This window comes from Mercenaria mercenaria, chromosome 18 (genome assembly GCF_021730395.1).
Source record: "Mercenaria mercenaria strain notata chromosome 18, MADL_Memer_1, whole genome shotgun sequence".
Lineage (NCBI taxonomy): Eukaryota > Metazoa > Mollusca > Bivalvia > Venerida > Veneridae > Mercenaria > Mercenaria mercenaria.
Window position 1 is genome coordinate 55481910 of NC_069378.1, and position 19529 is coordinate 55501438.

Genomic DNA, 19529 nt, shown 5'->3' on the forward strand with positions numbered 1-19529 from the left:
TTGATGCACGAAATACGATTTGGAGGCAGTTAGAACTGTCTTCTGTCTTATTGCATTGAGAACTATTTTAGATGAATGTTCTTAATGTTAAGAATGCTCCATACTAACATGAAAGCATTAATGCTACTGTTTCTTTTTTACAATCAAATATATAATGGTTGACAAAACCACGTTGAAAGTTTTATTTTCGTTCAATTTGAATAAAGTTAGATCTCTCAAGATGTAATCGTGGTTTCAAACGCATAGCTTACTTAACTTCCTTATTGGATTTTCACTCATAATATGAAGAAGGAAGTTTAATGAACACAACATGAATAGACTTAAAGCAAAAATGTCTGTAAAATAAATTTAAAAACATTATGAATATTTTCATTTGTACACTTTAACTCTTTTTAAGTCTGATTTATACAAACTGAATTTTTTTAAATTTTAATTTAATTTTTAATGTTTACAGAGTTGGTTGCGGAAAAGACTTTGACACTTTAGCTGATTAGAATCACACTTAAATGTGTTTCCTGTATCTCTTCTTTGTGTTTGTGAAATCAATAGTAGCGAGAACAGCTTGTCACGGTCCGAACGCAGTAAATATCAGTTCTTTACCACACGAAGACTGCACAGAGAACTAATTACTTTGTCGATTGAAAAATAAGATATTCAATCTAGAAATTTAAATGCAGTCAATTTTGAAAATATTCTTCCTGGTCTCTTTTCACAAGACTTTTAAATGCGCACACTATATAACATTAATCATATAATGGGCACTTTTCCAGCAATGCTTTGTTGCATTTATTATTCGCTCGGTCGTAACTACGCACACTATATAACATTAATCATACAATGGGCACACAATAACTACTACTTTAAATATCTTCCCAACAAAATCTAAAGAATAAATCAAAATCACACGACACTAATCATCGTTAACAATCTCATGTATAATATTAATTTAAATACATGCAGCTACCGATATGCTTTTATATCTTATATACATTATTGCAAGTTTAGTGGTTTTGTATTAATGTGCAAATACAGACCGTAATTAAATGTAATTAAACTAAATGCACAACCCTATATGCACTAATCTGAAGAGAAAAACTCCAGTTAAAACTCAGACAAAGAATTTTACCAGGGATATCGGCCCCTTTTCTGTTTTCTTTTCTGCTTTTGGCTTGCACCATCAGCCTTTTATTTTTGTTGGTCAGTAGCGTAAAATTCTGCAACGACTAAAATATAAACATTAAACAAAATATACTTTTTACTTTTATTACAGGAGTGACCACAGTATAAATGGTATTTTAAATACTTTATAATAATTTTTGTGCAAGTATAATCCTGTAAACTGAAACTAAATCGAGACAAAAATGTTAAAAAATGATTACAAGATTCACATAAATAGAAAGACAAATGCCTGTTTTAAAATATTCGAAGGTGTTCATATTCAATCTGCCATAACATTTAAAACAAGTGAGACATTATATTAACGCAAAAGAAACAGAAAGAATGGCTAAATCAAGGCAGTTTCGAAGATATTTGAAATGCTCGTTACCTGATATTGTGTCGCTATTTTCTCATCTGTAAAGACATGTGGAATAGCAGCGTCAGGAAATATGTCAGACTCACATGTTAGAGCATAAAGAACACAGTGGTGAAGAAATATGTATTGTTCCTGCAAATGAATTCAAAAGCATATGCTTCACGATAAATATAAACTATACGAAAATATAACTTTCCGTGGCACATGAAATAAATTGCTTGACATGGATATTGTCATAATCGTAATAATGTAGATTCTAAACAACTACGTTCTCGGCCTTCGCACAACTCTTATAAATCAACATCAGAAAGGTGTAGCTTTGCCAGTCATTCCGGCCCGTCATATTTTTGTACCTTGATTTCTGTGTAATAAGCAATTGGCAAGCCGAGTACCAGCAATTAGCCAAAAGCTCTTTCTAACTTGGCTTTTGCGGTATATGCACATCACTACGCGTTTCGGCATAGTAACAAGTCATTGACTGTTAAATGTAAATATGAATCAGGATAGAATTCTTAAAAAATGTAAGAAAAAAGTTTGCTGAAGAAAAATTATCTTAAGCAGGACTAAGATTCCTGTTACAGTTGGGTATACTTGTTATTATTCTTATTAAATGAACCCAGGTTTACTTTATGGCTGTACGTATGTGCCATTGTCATCGTCTTTAAAGGAAGTGAATGAGGATATTATTCAAAATCAGGTCATAGCGACACATCTTTCAGTCCAGTAGCATAACAGGCGATCTACAAAACGCTACAAGTGTGACGTACTTACAACATTCTGCACCAGGTTAACTCTTTGTCCACGTAGAGCTATCACACATCCGAAAATATCAACAAAGTCTTCTTCCTTGCCTTCTCTTATCAAAATGTCAAGAGCAATGTATGTTCCTGTACGTCCAATGCCAGCACTGAATACATTATTAAACTATTACATGTTTTGTCAATAGTTGTAGTAAAGTATGAGGTTTTATGAGTTGAAATTATGGAAGGAAGCTAATATGTATTTAATCTATACATATACTTTGCCTAACAACAATAGGAATATATCAGAAACTCACACATTCGATCGAAACTAATTAAGCATATAATACTTACAAAGACCGTCTCAAATTACCTGCAGACGTTATTAGAATAATTTTAAGAATGTAATAAAGATGATTGAATTTACGAATTAAAGTAAATAGGAATACAAAGTACCTGCAATGCACTATCATTGGACCAGTAACTGGTGCATTTCCCTGCTCTACTTTATCTCTGAACTCTATCAATGATGCGACAGTATGCGGAACTGTTTTGTCAGGCCATGCTGTGTAATGGTACTGCGTTACTTTTCTTGTTTCGGAATTCTAAAAAACGCAATTTTAGCTAAGTAGGGAGTGTTGGTTTACGGATAGCGGGGTCGCGAGTTTGATCCCCGGGCGGAGCGTATGTTCTCCGTGACGACTTGATAAAAGACATTGTGTCTGAAATTATTCGTCCTCCACCTCTGATGATTCATGTGGGAAGTTGGCAGTTACTTGCGGAGAACAGGTTTGTACTGGTACAGAATCCAGGAACACTGGTAAGGTTAACTGCCCGCCGTTAAAAACTGACTGAAAAACTGTTGAAAAATGGCGTTAAACCCAGAAAAAACAAACAAACAAACAAACAAACAAACAATATATTCAGTTTGTAACAGTTTGTAAGGTGATTAAGCTGTGTTAAGGCTAAAACTTCAGGCAACGCTTAGATTTGTGTATGTTTTTGTGAGATAATGTCAGGCATAAGTACTTGCCTATATGTCTTTTAGAGTACTATTATTTATGACTATCTATTTCAGCAAAAAATTAGACAGAAAATACACGATATTAACGTTTTACAATACCTGAGCTACTGTAAATTCCCTGACGACAAAGTCTGAAAACACCTTCTCAGCAATGGAAGTCACGATTATATCTCCATATATACTTCGACTTCCTCGATCTGGCCAGTATTGTTGGCATTTCATTTTCTTAAAGTAGAAATACCCATGTTTTAAAGTACATAAATCAGATTAAATTACGTCTACAATGTTTCAAAAGTAAGATTATAAAGCAAACACCTCAAGTAACCTGAATTTGTAGAGAAACTGTTATCCGTAATATTGAGTTAATCGTTATAAACAGGGCCATCCTAGTTTGTTTTTAAAGTTTTTTTTTTATTATTTATTGTTTTCCCTTCATGTACATCATACAGACAATAATAATAACGTTATATAATACATATACAATTTTACCAACTAGTTTTATATATCGAATACATGTCTGCTTCTATTGTTTTTCAGTTTTATACCATGATGCTCATATATTATCATTTGTTTAATGTACATCAGGAAATTTCTTGAAATCTCACATCAATCTCACACCCACCCTTAAACATACACATTTTCATACAAAACAACCTCCCACGCAAATCATACACACACTCACACATATCCTTATATACATATGTGATATCAGCAGATATAGTGTTGTATATCTACGTTTTGTATCCAACTGCCATATTCCAATCTAAAAGTACGTTTAGAGAGAGTTTTTTTTTTTTTAATTATGTAGTTATTTGTAGAGGGAATCCATTCCATTTATGGTAATATTCATTTATTTTGTCATGTTGTAGCGCTATTAACTTTTCCGTTTCCAATCTTGTCTTCAAGTAATTTAAGAAATGTTCCAAAATTGGCATAGTTTTATTTATTTTATTTTTATAAATAAAATATTTTGCTGTTAAAATGATACTATTTTTAGCTTTACTTTGTAGAACTGGTTCCGTAATTAAAAAAGCCACTGTCTCATATGTGAGTTCTAAATGTACGTTATTTTGTTGAAGAAATTTTCTCAAATCTCTCTAAAAAATTTGTATATGTGGACATTCCCGGAAAAGATGTTCAATGGATTCAACATGCATCTGACAGAAATCACACAGGTTTGATTCGATAAGACCTTGTTTTAGTAGAAGTTTATTTGTCGCTATTATTCTGTGTATAAATTTATACTGGAAGTTTCTAAATGTACTATCTATCGTTGCTGTAAAGATATTTCTATATATTGATTTCCATATTAAATTTGCTTTTGAAGTAATATTCTCCCATTTCGTTTCAGCTTTATTTTTCAGTGCTTCTTTTTTTATTTGATGTTCATATAGGAATTTATTTGCCCTTTTTGTGTCTGTAAACCTTTTCAAAATAGCGTTTCTTTTTGAAGTTAAAGGGACATTTTCTATCTTGATTTTTTGTTTTAGTTCGGTAGCTATACTTTTTATTAAAGACATGTATTTGAGGTAGTCATGTTCAGGAAGACTATATAGTTTTTTAACGTCTTCATATGTATAGAATTGATTTTTTCGGAAATCATATAAATGTTCGAGATATAACACACCTTTGTCGATCCATGTTCTATAGAAAAATGTTTTATCGTTTACTTTTATTTTCCTGTTATTCCATATTATCTCTTTATTTACATTTGTGCATTCGGACAGAATACCGATTTCAATCCACGCTGTAATGATATCTCTTAAAAAGGGATTTGTCTTATATTTTTTAAATATTTCTCTTTCATTTAAATTACATTCAAAAATCAAGTTTGCTCCTATTTTTTCTAGTTTATTTATGTAAATAGCTTTTATTATTGATTTGTTATTATCATCCAGTAACTTTTTAACCCAACAGGCCTTTAGTGCTCTATTAAACTTGGAAAGATCTATCATTTTTATACCTCCATTTAAATAGTTTTTCTTTATTGTTTCCCTTTTAATTTTATCCGGTTTCTTATCCCATATGAATTCAAACATGTTTTTTTCTAATTGGTTTATTGTTTGTTTTGGTGGGGTTTGTAAAACAGATAAATAGTAAATCAATTTTGGTAGAGCAAAACTTTTTATAACTGTGACTTTTCCCAGTAGTGTCAGTTTCCTATGCTGCCACTGTTTGAGGCAGTTCTTAAAGGATTCAATTTTTGTTTCTAAATTTTTAGATTGTGACTTTTGTTTATCTGTGTAAAAGGTAATTCCTAGAGATTGCGCAGAATCTGATGTCCATCTAAATCTTTTATTTGTACAATATTTAAAATTTGTCTTACGTATTGAACCAGCTTTTAATACTTGACACTTTTTTTCATTTAGTTTTAGACCGGAAATATTTCTAAAATTGTCTAATATACTTATTAACGTTTCAAAAGACTTTCTTGATCCATCAGTTATAAAAGTGGCATCGTCAGCAAATAACACATTTTTAACTTCAATATCATCGATATGTATTCCCCTTACATCATTGTTTTTTAGAATACAGTTTGATAATAACTCTATACAAATAATAAACAAGTAAGGGGAAAGGGGACATCCTTGTCGTACACCTCTTTCGACTTCAAAAAATTCTGACATATGACCGTTATTTATAGTGCAACTTTTTGCTTCTTTGTAAAACAGTTTTATCCATTTTGTTATGTAATTACCAAAATTGAAGAATTCAATTGTTTGAAACATGAAATTATGATTAAGGCTGTCAAAGGCCTTCTCGAAATCAGAGAAAAATAAGACTGCTTCCTGTTCTGAATTTTCAATTTGTTCAAGAACTTCAAAAATAACACGAATGTTGTCTCCTATGTGTCGCCCTTTCATAAAGCCTGATTGACAATTGTTTATTATCGATGGTAAAACATTCTTAATTCTATTAGCTATTACTTTAGCCATTATTTTATAATCTGTATTCAGCAGGCTAATGGGTCGCCAGTTTTCAATATATGTTGTATCCTTGTTTGGTTTCGGTAAAAGCGTTATTATACTTTGTATTTGCAGCTCTGTTAAAGAGTTAGTTTCAAAGGAGAACTTAACGGATTTTATATAATGTTGTTTTAAATCATTCCAAAATATTTTGTAAAACTCTGTTGTTAACCCATCAGATCCTGGACTTTTATTGTTTTTCATGTATCTCAAGGCAATGCTGAATTCATGTTCTGTTAATTCTTCACTTATTGTTTTATTTTCTATTTCACTTAGGATGTTTATTTGTGGATCCATAAAATTGAATTGTGATGTTTTTTGCTCTTCTTTTTTGTATAGATTTTGATAAAAACGTTTTTGCTCTTTCAAAATTTGCTTTTGATCAGTTATAATAGTTCCGTTTACATGTATCTGTTTCATAGATTTTTTCTCATAGTTTTGTTTTTCTAAGTTTGAGAAGAACTTACTATTTTTGTCATTATATTCAACTTGCTGAGCTTTTGACCTCATAATTATTCCTTGTATCTTTTTCTCATTTAATTCATTTAATTCTGTTGTATACTTATCATATTCCTCTGTTAGGTTATCAATATTGTTTTTGTCATGTGAAATTTGTTTTTCTATGTCTTGTATTTTTAACTGTAATTCTTTTTCCTTTTTTTCCTCTTCTTTTTTTACTTTTGTAGCATATTTTATAGTTACATTCCTAATGTTTCCCTTGATAACTTCCCAAAGAGTATTTGGATTTGCCTGTTCGTTTAATCTAGCTGTTTCCTTGATTATATCCTTTATTTCTTTTTGAAAGTCATCTTTTAATAAGAGACTGTTATTCAGTTTAAAATATCCTTTCCCTTTCGGTTGATTTTGTATATTCAGTGTTAAACCTACTCTTGAATGATCTGACTTATACCCGACATCTATTTCGCATGAGTTTGTATTATTGACAAGACTTTGAGATATCAGAAAATAGTCTAATCTACAAAAAATAGGCGGTTTATCGCTAGAGTGCCAAGTAAATTGTGATTTTTTAGGATTTTTTATTCTCCAGATGTCGCAAATACCAAATTTTTCCATTACATCTTTTAATAATTTTCTGCATTTTTTATGAGTGTTTGGATTTCCGTTCTTTTTATCTAATTCCGGATCTAAAACTGTATTTACATCGCCTCCCAATATAACATTTTTGCCTTCATGCTCTGTAAGAAATTCTTCTAATTTACTAAAAATTGAAATGTCATCATTATTCGGTCCATATATGTTTACTATCAGAAAGGATTTCTCTTCAATGTCTAGTTCAATTGCTGTTAGATGACCCCTGATTATTTCTGTAAATCTTACGTTTTCAAATGCAAAATAATTGTTTAACAAAATGCATGTACCTGCACTATTACTTTTTTCCCCACTGAAATATGACCCCTTTCCCCAGTCTGATTGCCAAGTACTACTTTTATCGTCATTTAAGTGAGTTTCTTGCAAAAGATATATATCATATGTTTGCCGTTTTAGGAATAACTCTTTACGTTTCGACTTATTTCCTATCCCTCTGACATTGAGACTACACAACTTAATACTCATTTACATAAAACAAAGTCTCTATTCAGAAACACGACAGATGGATACAAAACGCAAAGAAATGGTGAACACATTAACTTATTCGTTTTTGTTCATTTGTATCTTATTGCAATAGACATGTAGCAACTACATACAGGAACGCACACATATATATACCCATACACATACATATACATACACATAAACATATATATATATACATCCTAGTTTGTTAGCTACTTGCACATGAGTACATGTTTTGACGGATACAGAAGATCCACGAGTGCTAATTAAGTTAAACAAATCGCCATCACATAACTTTTGAGAAATGACATTATATTAGTATACTAGTGAAACAGTCTTTATTATCGCTGTTATATTAAACAATAATTATACTACTACTATAAACTACAACCTTGGATTCCTCCAAATTTGTCAACATGAGGATTTTATTTGAATTCTCTTGCCATACCATCTCCCAAAATGTTGCAAAATTGTCCATGGTACTTTTTGTAGGACCTTAAATATATAAAACAATAACATTAATTTACACAAACGCTCAATTTTGTTATACGTTGTGTTAGTATATCAAATATTTATTTATGACCTGACTAATGCTTAATCGTAGAATAGAGTCATAAACAATGTCTATAGGTTCATTTATACTTTATTTTAAGGCTGAACGTTGAATTAATAATGATTAGTTTATACATAATTTATTTTAGGTCATTGTGAAGGATGTTCTACAACTTATATTAATCACTCTTGACAGCTCGTTCCTGATGAAATCCATAGCCACGAGGGTATGAGAGAAGAGGCCAGTCTCCCTTTTAATGTTAAGCGCCAAGCAAGGGAGCTACTGGTACCATTTTTCACGTCTTTGGCATGACTCGGCCGGGGATCGAACCCACGACCTCCCGCACTCGAAGCAGACGCTCTACCACTAGGCTATCGAGGCTGTTAAATAATAATGATTAGTCAAAACAGTCAATCATTTTGACTAAACTGAAAGAAATACGAAATAAGAAATTAATTAACTTATTTATCATTTAAATAATGAAAAAATATATGCTAAGTATATCATGATAGATGTTTTAAAATTCTTTTATTTATATCAATGATGTCCGAATATGGCCATTAGCCGAGATTAACGCAAGTCAACACTTTTCAGACAATTTCATTAGTTGAATGAAATTCTAAGAAATTAATATACCGTTCACTGTACACTGTCATTTGATATTTTAACGGATACACGAGAGATTTTAGTTTTGTCGAATTTGCATGTATTTCGCATTATCTTTGATAAGTTGGTGTTTTTCCATGTCATTATGTTCACATTTACAAATAAGACAAATGAATAAAATATTTCTCCATTACCTGAAATAATAAAACGGGTTTGGCCAATGAGGGAACTATATAGGATCTTAATTCATCTGGATTTTTCAGAAAGAAAATAGAATTCCTTCTTATGATCACATAAAGTGTGAAATTTATACTGATTCTACGAGCTTCTTAAAGTAAATGATTATACACCATGTGGTTCATCCTCGTTTGTACAGGCACACCTAGAAGGCAGTCTTAACACTTACAGGAAGGCTATCGTATCTATCAGTTTTTATATGGAGCAGTACCACTCTTAGACTTAATAAATGTGCCTTAGTATAATCTTTTTTATACAATATTTTTCCACTTTAATATTCTGTTAAAATGTATTATATAGTCTTATATAGTCTAAGGTTATTTTCGCCCGCAATACTACGACACTACGAACAGTATCACAGTGTATAGCATATTGTGACACTGATGTGCGGGTTGATTAAAATATTAGGTAATATTACATTTAAAATATCATGTTTATGAGCAAAAGCATTAATGTCACAACATGTTTCAGTTAAAAATTTGCCATCTTTGACATTGAAATTCCAATTTCTACATTTATTACTACTTCTGTTATTTATTCAAGTAAAATTTTTATTTAATGTTAACAATACTAACATACCATTATAATATTTTTTCTTTACAAAAGCATAAACAGTTTAATGAGGGATATTATGAACTTACCAAGAGAAGCAATGTAAGAGTTTTGTGTCTGACCTTGACCCTGAAATTATGAATATTGTAATTGACTAAAACATATTTGATATTATTTTCGTAAATAAGCAATTAAAAAAAGAATTTTATGTCGTTACAGGGTGAGGGTCCCTGTCTATAAGGGCCACGCCAACCTTAACAAATACATCCAAGTTGGACGATACTAGATAAAAATTATACTGAATGCATTATAAATGTATTGGCCAATATTTTATCACATGTTTGACGTCGCGGGAGTGTAATAAAGCTATTAAATAAAAATGATAATACACTAATGTAAGAAAGCTCTGACTTCGACGTCGTTAATAGCATATGAGACGTTGGTCAAATTGACCTGTTTATATAAATAGAAAGTAGAATTTTTTTTATATTTCGACAAGAAAGGCTAACTTAAAAAAGGTGATAAAAAGAATTTTACATTTGTGACTTTCCGTATTAAAGTTTCAAAAACTGGTTGAATAAAATTGATAAAATGCTCGACAGAGCCTCGCATTTTATCATTTTATTCAACTCGTTTAATAAATACAGTATGAAATATCCTCAGTTTCTCTATTATATATTATATATGCATAATTAATTGTGGAAGAATTATGGATATTGTGCACAGCACATTGTTTCATTATCTGGCACATTAGTGTCAGGTAATATCAAAATCCCTTGATGGATGACAGCGTAATGGACAAGACGGGAAAAAGACCATTATGACCTTTGACCTTCGGCTTGAACTTGACCTTTAAGTCGGGGATACGGGTGCTGCGTAAGACAAGTCGTCAGCTGATGCTTAAAACCCGTTTTGTATAACAAAGTTATGGATCAGACAGGAAAAATCCCTACTAACCTTTGAACTCCAAAATGACCTTGAACATTGAGCAAGGATTGTATGTTGCACATGATACGTCGTCTGATTATGGGTAAAATCTATGCCAAATAATATTGTAATCCCTCGATAGATGAGAGACCCTGTTCATGCCATGTTAGAGTTTGAGTGCTAAACTTTAAGCTAGGGTTCTGAAAGTTGTGCATGCCACTTCATCTTATTATGTGGTACATTAGTGTCAAGAAAGACCAGAATTTCTTCATGGATTGTTGGGATATAGGCCGGACAGCAAAAAAACTCTGTTGACATTTGACATCCGAATCGTGACCTTGACCTTTGAGCTAGGGGTCAAGGTTTTACGCATGACACGTCGTCTTCTCATGAAAACATTTATGCCAAGTCATATAAAAATCCTTTGATGAATGACAGAGTTATAGACCGAACACGAAATTGCGGACGGACGGACGGACAGAAAAGCGCAATCATATAGGTCTAAAAATCTCTCTAGTGAATATCAAACCTTTGTTATACTCTCATAGTCAAAACATAAATGTTTTGAATGAATTAATTACTTGACAGATCAAAATCAGTTTAATCACCATTGAGTAATAAAAGACAGTTAACTTTAAACTGTAAACAAAAAGATAATCATACAGATTACATTGTATTAAAGGTTAACCTTTACCCTGCTAAGACTCTAAAATGGACTGGTCTATAATTCAATTTGGGCAGTACCATTTATTATTTGAAGGGGAGGTCACTGAAAATTTACAGGCTGAATAGCGAACAGTGCAGACCATGATCAGACTGCACGAATGTGCAGGTTGATCTTGGTCTGCACTGGTCGCAAAGGCAAAATAACTTGCCTTCAGCAGGCTAAAGGTTAAATATATACTTACATCGATATAATTTGCATTGATAAAGCTTTTGCTTTGCAGTTTTACACGTGTAGCATCATCTAAAAGAAAGTTTGATACAATTTACTGAGGTCAGTATTAATTTGACATGCACATTGAAATAATTTCAAATATGAAATAAAACATTTAGTCATTTAATGAACAATTATTGAATTATATATTGCCACCGAGAATGAAATATCTATTAATCAATTCATAAGTCTGTACTTACATCGAGAACGAAATATCTGTTAATCCATTCATTAGTCTGTACTTACAATCTCAAGATAGGATATACTTCTTTAAAATAGTAAATTAAAAATGCATATACTAACAAGCATATATGCCATTGTATCTATTTTTGGGACGGTTTCCTGGTATCAGTGCTTCGTTGCAAGTTCTAGTCAGTCCTTTAGGTAGTTTCTGCGAATATTTTAGAAGTTTATTTCATTAAAAGGAAAACATTCAAACAGATTTTGAAAACGGATAGAGTAATAGAATGCTTTCGCTATCACAGAAAAAAAGGTACATTCAACAAAGTATACTTATACTATTATAGGATTGGAAAAGAAAGAAAGGAAAAGATACATAAATAATCGAAGCTTCTATAATTTATTTCCTTAAGACAGGCTTTCATGACGACCAAAAATTATATCAAAACACCTTTCCTTCAATTATAGAAATGTGGTATCTTTATAAAATTCTCTCATACGATTTGGGTAAACGGCATTAAACAGATACAAAACCATTACATATATATTTAAATACTCCTTTCATCAGAACTGATTATAATAATATGACTACACAACGATACCTCAAATTCGTTCTCAAAATCTGTCTTGTTTTTTATGTAGACAAGCAGTTTTGAGATTTCAACCCGGCTTCTCAACAAACTAGCCATATTGTAATATGTATCTGATTTTGGCACGATCACTTCTAAAACAAAGAAATAGCAAATCAGTGTCTTTAACTGTATAAACTGATTCTCAGATTCTTTTTTATGTAAACACAAGTTGCTTGTTATGTTTATTAACACTTATATTACAAAGATCTTCCATAACTAAAATGACACCAGTTTTCAAACAAATTTTTAAAGGGAATATTTGAGAAAAAATGTATTGGTAATTTTAACTATCACTGATGACTAGTAACTTCTTCTGCTTTGCTTCAATTTAAACAATTTAAATGAAGTTTTGAAATATTTGTTTAAATCGTACGAGTGTTCCTAGAAGAGTGCATTATATTACCTGTCATTATAAGGCTTTTAGGTTCATCGTCAATATTTTCTAGCAATATTGCATCTACATCAGTTTCTTCTGACACCGGTATTTCTGTTTCAAAATGATTCTCTGCTTCGTTATCAAGATCAATCACAACATTGTCATACATTTTCTGAGGTTTGCTGATTTCCTCCTTCTTATGAAGTACGCCCTTCTTAGGTTTGTTTGGCTGGGCGTAAATGTAATCTTGACCTTCTTTTCTTTGTTTGTTTGGTTGTGCATATACGTAATCTTGACCTTTTTTTCTTTGTTTGTTTGGTTGTGCATATACGTTGTCTGTAAAAATCATAAATTTAAAGATGTAAAGTGAAAGCGGCTTCAAATGATCAGTTGTATTTGACTTAATTTCACATAAATAAAATGCTACAAGTGAGATTTACCTGTACCATCCAATGATTGTTGTGTTGTTTCCTTGAATACGTTGCCACTACTTGAAGCACTGTCTCTTGCTTGTTGCCTGAAAATTGAAAATATGTAACAATGTTGAAAACAGCAATAGTCTGTTTGTCATTGGTCAAATATAGTTTTGTCAATACTATTCATGCAGCTTTAGGCAGTAAAGCTATGCATTGTTTCTGAATAAGTACCAATGTTTACTTGTTTTCCGAAATTAACGACAGCGGCTGACGAATATTTGCTGTTGTCAAGTTGAGCGATGACCTGACAACCTTAGTCACCCTTACTGTCAAGAGTACCATATACTAAGCTCGCAAGGTTAGCTGAAAGTAATAGCGTCAATATCATGAATCGTTGCATTAATTTATATCAATTTAATTGGGACAACCTTTTACAAATATTCATATGCATTATAGTATGATCATTTATTCTATATTGCTAATCTTCTTATTGCTTCTAAAATCCATTCTGCAGTAATTGTGCAGCTGAATTTATAAGAGGTATCATTTTAATTAAAAAGTTATATTCAAAATGTAATTTAGATATGTGAGATTGTAATTCATTGATTATTTCCAAACTTGCAACTGTTTCAAAATCAGTGAACTTCTAATATACTTATAATATACCTCTTTTTCTTATACTGAATCAAAATTGAATAGAATTTACCAGATTAAATAGAACAGCGAAAGCCATTACTTTTTGTGTTTTTTTTCCCATAAATGCCAGTTAAATGAATATCCAGAAAGACAAACTGCTAATGATGTAATACATGAGTGGATACCTTGAACGTTGTTTTGGAAACAACTGAATATTGTTACTCAAGAATTTGAAAAAAAAAATCGTTTACAAGAAGATAAACATTATTTTCATTTTCTTTCGATTCTTTTGTCGCGGTTATTATGTTGACAATGTATAAGAAAAAGTAAAGAAAGCAACTTTGAATTATTTTACCTTTTTACTACACAAACGACCACAACGACCATCAAAACTAGTATCAAAAGTCCTCCACCTGCCCCAGCTCCTATTGTAATAGCATCTTGATTATTTTTGTCCTCATGACTATCAGAGATTCCCGTTACATCATTTGTAGTTATTGTTGATACAGTAGTGTCATCTGTGTTTGCGATATACAAATACTATAGTAATATTAGTAACATAATAAGTTTAAAGAGTAAATAAACATTAAATGTTCTTGTACAATACTTGATCAGCGATAAACGCACTTTCAAAATTATAGTCTTTTGGTGGCATGCGGCGGCCGTGACATGCCTAACTGGTCCCTTGGGATCATAGAGTTCATTCAGTGTTTTGTAACAACAAAGTTCCGTTAAAGCAGACAAAAGGGGGGCGCGAGGATGATGAAAAGATTCAGTCAAACAGAGCATTCTATCCTTTGGCTTCGATGCGTTACATACTTCCAAATAGCTTTTTAAAGGGTTTATTTACATGATAATACTTATGCTGACCATTTAAGTGCTTAAGGTAGATACTTCTGGTCGGTCATTTCAACTGTAGTGGCTGACTAGGGTGTGCAGTTTTCGCTGTCGACTACGAAGATAAAATGTTAATGTTAAACAAGCGAAATGTTTAGACCTTGGTTAGTCTGGAATGCTGTATGTCGGCTATACTGCTCATAAATGCAGTAAAATCCAGCACTCTAAAGGCTGAAACAGGTTTAATATGAATCGATGTTTTTTTGCATTGCTTTATATTACTGATACGAAGAACCACACATATCAGCTCAGCACAGCTCTAGACAAAGTAAAACATACAGACAACGAGGGCAAACAGTAAACCAATATATAGTGCACATCGAACCTCACTCTTAAACTTCCCCAACACTGTACTACAAAGTCACAATTAAGTGTAAAAAAGTCATTCACGCTAGGTGAATGCCATCACACGACATGTACAGCACGAACATACTTTTCTAAAGTTATATAAAGCCAGTCTTTAGAACTAGAAATGCATATACCGTACGTTGCACTAGTACATAAGTAATTAAGGCTCTTATTTATAAATATATTATGCTTTTACCTGTTGAGGTTGATGTAGAGGCCGCGAAAATATTCTCTTCACAGTTACTTCCTTTGTATCCATTTTGGCATCCATTTAAGCACGTTCCATTATTGATGTAGCATGTTGCCTTGTCGGATACAATGGAACAATGTGAACTACAGGGGATAGAGCAATTAGATGTATAGAAGTCCCCTTCACATTTCGTACATAAAGCAGCAATGCTCTGATCGCACTGACGACAGTTTTGTGTACAGCCGCTTGCACATTTCAGTCCTGTCCAACCATCTTTACATCCACCTGAACAGTTTCCATAACTGTCACAACCGTTATTGCAATTTTGCGAACAATCATTTTTTTCAGCAATACAGGTATTATTCGCAAGTTTGTATCTATTTACACACTCTGTACATTTTACAACATTGTTATCCTTGATGCATTTTTGGCAGTTCGATATATTGCAGTCGTAGCTACATCTGTATCCATATTTTCCTGAATTGCAAACTGTGCAGTTATTAAGGTTATTGCATTCTTCACAGTCCGGTGGACATTGATAACAATAATGTTTCCCATTATTGCTGCTGTATAAATAGAAACCATTTACACACTGTTTACAATTTGTCAGACTATCACATAATGTGCAATTACCAAAACATTTCTTACATGTTTTAAAACGATTAAGAGTATCAGCATAGTATCCATCAACACAGCCTATTGTACACTGACGAAGTTTACAAGCACGGTTTACACACAGAGAACAGTTGTTTTCACACGAAGAACCATAAAATCCTAATTTACATTGAAGACAGTAACCGGTCACATCATCACACCCAATCTCTCCACAGTTTTCATTACACGCACTTCCGCAAGCATGAAATGGCTCGATGTTCCAGAATTGTGTTTTACATTTTGTACAGTAAGACGTGTGTGTACATTTTTCACAAGTTTCAGGACAAATAAAACAGCTTCTGTTAGATAAGAAGTATCCGTCTTTACATGCTTCACAAAAATTCGAGTTTCCCTGACATTTTGCACATCCATTATGACAGCCTAGAGCTGGAATACCAAAATCATATAGTTAAACAATTAGCAGAGTATTTGCACTGACATAAATTTTGATAAAATTGATACGTTCACAGAAATTGCATTTAAACGGATTGCTAACATTTCTTAGAATCTGCTAATATGAGAAAATGAAAATTAATCAAGCAAGTTTTTTTTTCCAAAATAACAGTTTTCATAACATATTGCATGCGAGAATGTTTTTACATAAGGTATGGATTTCATTCAATTTGAATACAAAAAATGTACTTGCATATAAAAAGACCATACATGGGTAAAGCAATTTTCAATATCCATTTATTATCATTTAGAATGTTGTGTATTTTTATTGATATATTGTTTGTAGAACTTTTGGCATAAGAAAGAAACACACTTGTCGAAAAATAACAAGATCAATGAATAGGTATTTAAGGGAGATGTAGTATTGGTATAATGTAATATTAAATCTCGGTGTTGAGTGTAAAATCCATCGATCCGTTCGTGGACTATATTAAATAGATAGGCTGTGATTTAATACTTGTACGGATGATCGTTGGTGTATATTGCCTTGCGTATTTTGATATATGTGTAATGTCTTAAAATTTAGTTTTCCGTGTATCAAACAACCATATTCAATAGATCTCTCTACAGATACCATACATAGAAAGATTATATACAACACTCGTACACGTATAGTTGATTTTAAGTGCATTCGGAAGGTGTTTGTTTCGTTCGAATGAATTAAAGTTAACAAGGATATTTCAACACGTATATGTGCGTGTGTACATGTGTATCCTAATGTATAGCAGCAAGTGTCTCTAGTAAATCTTTTAAACGTGTACGGCTATTTTATAATGGATTTCTGTATTTTGAGTTCTAACATGCTTTGAATGTTTGCTTTTGTTGCGTTTAACGTAACACCAATACAATCGTAAGTCATATATCGACACTCCAGTTGTTATAGTAGAGGAAGACACATTAGCGGGCATTTGCGTATAATCTATTAACCATATTGATGGCTTCTTCCTATTCTACACATTAATCAAAGTTATAATCCTATAGCGATGAGAAGACAACGGCCTTAACTACTCGGACATAGAGACCCTCAGATGCGTATTGAAATATAAAATATTTACGGATAACCTTTTACGTACAAGTATGAACTACCAATATTTATTCTGTCATTTGGTGTTATAATTCTAATTCTGAAATTCAGGTCAATAGGACGGTATTTGCAGGATTTATTTTAGAGGTTCTTTGACATTCTGCCTATATTCAATATTGTTTAAATATTCATGAAGTAAAATCTATGAATCAGAGGTGGAAGATGTATGATTTCAGATACAACGTCCTTTACAAAATCGTCCCGGAGAATATACGGCCCGCTCACGGATCATTTCACGACCCCGCGATCTGTAGATCGGCGCTCTATCTATTGAGCTAATTGGGCAGGTTAAATGATAGAGCGCACAATTCGAATGCATGAGTTCGTTGGCTTCGATTCCTGACAGAGTCGTACAAAAACGTAAAAATGGTACTCGCTGTTTGCTAGGCATTAAGAGAATAGTTCTTGTACTATGTGAGGATTAAATATTATATATCATATATTATGTCTACGTGACATTCAAGCGAGAAAATTGAGCATTTTGTTTATCTTTCTTAATTATCGTTAATTCTTACGAATAAAAACATTAAAAAGAACAATTTTGAAACGACTTTGCTTTGTTAACAGTCAAGTTATATTTTAAACAATTAGCAATGCCTCTTTTTCTGTTGGTAAATGTTTTGATTCCATACCACATGTTTTTATTTCAATGTAAACGAAATGTGGAACCAAAATTTGTAGTCCTGTTTGGCGCCATATAACCTATACTGTGTTGGTGCGCCGTAAAATCCAAATAAATAAATAAATACTGTTGGTAAATGACTGTCTGAAGTCAAAGTAAGGATATTTTTCAAAAATAAACACTAAATGATCCAAAACATCAACCAAGTTGTTCTTTCAACTTGACAACTCAAATATATTATGCCCATGCATTTACCTGATTTATTTACGTATATCTTTCAGTTTGAAAAACATTTACTTCAAAATAAATCTATAAATCCCATTGATTCCCCATGTGTGTGTTGCAAGTTCAAAATGTTCTAACAAATATTTCTGGTCAAGCATATTCCTTTAAAATGGCTTTTACTGAGTATTGCAAATGTAATTGCTTATCTTTTAACAGATTTATCATTGTCTAAAGACGAAAAGCCCAACTTTAAAGAATCATAATCATGTGTTAAACTATGGACGCTGATTAATGTCGATAAATGCGCAGTATTTGTAAATTACTTTACATAATCAGATACTGTAGGGATAGCAACATTCTTTTACCGCGTCACAACTCACGCTAAGAGGACAAAAAATCATGCGGTAAAATGCATGTATCTCCAACCGAGCGCTTCGGCTTATTAGATGATCCGCATTTTGGTCGATATATTCATAGAAAATGAAATGCGTTTAGACTATCGGAGGCGATGCAATCGACCCTTATAATAATCATCTATCCATCATTAATTTGTTATCATATTACTCCTTTTTTTCCATTTAGGCTCTTTAATCACTAAAATAATTAAGAGACGATGATGATGATCATCATCATCATCATTACTGTTTTTGCTGTAAGGTTTATAATATATTTTTATTATAACTATAATTATTATTTTGTATTACATATTAGTTTTTAAAGAAAGGGTTATAAAAATGCTAAGACTACTATTTATAATAATAGAAAATATGACTTACTTGAGTCCAAAAATGCGTAAATGATTATAACGAAAACACAGACTCCAGAATTGTATCTAGTTCCTGTCATTTTTATTATCCTGAAATCTAGCTTGTTATGAATAGCTGCCATATATGTAAAGCATAGTCTCTGTCTAATTTTCCAACTATGTGTTTGCACATCTTATACACAGTCATATATCAAACAAACCCGGAAGAACATTTGTATTTTGTACTGCATGTCGCTTGTCGAATAAGAAATCCTGTCTTGCGTACAAATATAATTATTCAAAACTGCATAAAGATATTTTACCCTGGTTTGATCAAACAGTTCATTGTGGGTATTCTGTGTTTCATTATAAGTACTTTTGGCGTTTATTCTGTTTAAATATATATATGCCAGTTTGAAA

The 19529-nt window shown here is 32.0% G+C and overlaps 1 protein-coding gene across 1 annotated transcript in view; it reads right to left on the reverse strand.

The window, feature by feature from the left end:
* The window catches only part of LOC123538811 (receptor-type tyrosine-protein phosphatase kappa-like), a 35091-nt gene that overhangs the window by 5789 nt on the left and 9773 nt on the right, over window positions 1-19529 (reverse strand). The window contains exons 3-16 of the mRNA XM_053529869.1: window positions 15333-16367; window positions 14247-14409; window positions 13280-13356; window positions 12867-13175; window positions 12434-12555; window positions 11955-12042; window positions 11623-11681; window positions 9877-9916; window positions 8231-8334; window positions 3398-3523; window positions 2731-2879; window positions 2306-2441; window positions 1547-1666; window positions 1127-1223 (exon numbers count right to left, since the gene is read on the reverse strand). Coding sequence (XP_053385844.1) covers window positions 1127-1223; window positions 1547-1666; window positions 2306-2441; window positions 2731-2879; window positions 3398-3523; window positions 8231-8334; window positions 9877-9916; window positions 11623-11681; window positions 11955-12042; window positions 12434-12555; window positions 12867-13175; window positions 13280-13356; window positions 14247-14409; window positions 15333-16367 — 2625 coding nt within the window. The remainder of the gene's footprint in view (window positions 1-1126; window positions 1224-1546; window positions 1667-2305; window positions 2442-2730; window positions 2880-3397; window positions 3524-8230; window positions 8335-9876; window positions 9917-11622; window positions 11682-11954; window positions 12043-12433; window positions 12556-12866; window positions 13176-13279; window positions 13357-14246; window positions 14410-15332; window positions 16368-19529) is intronic.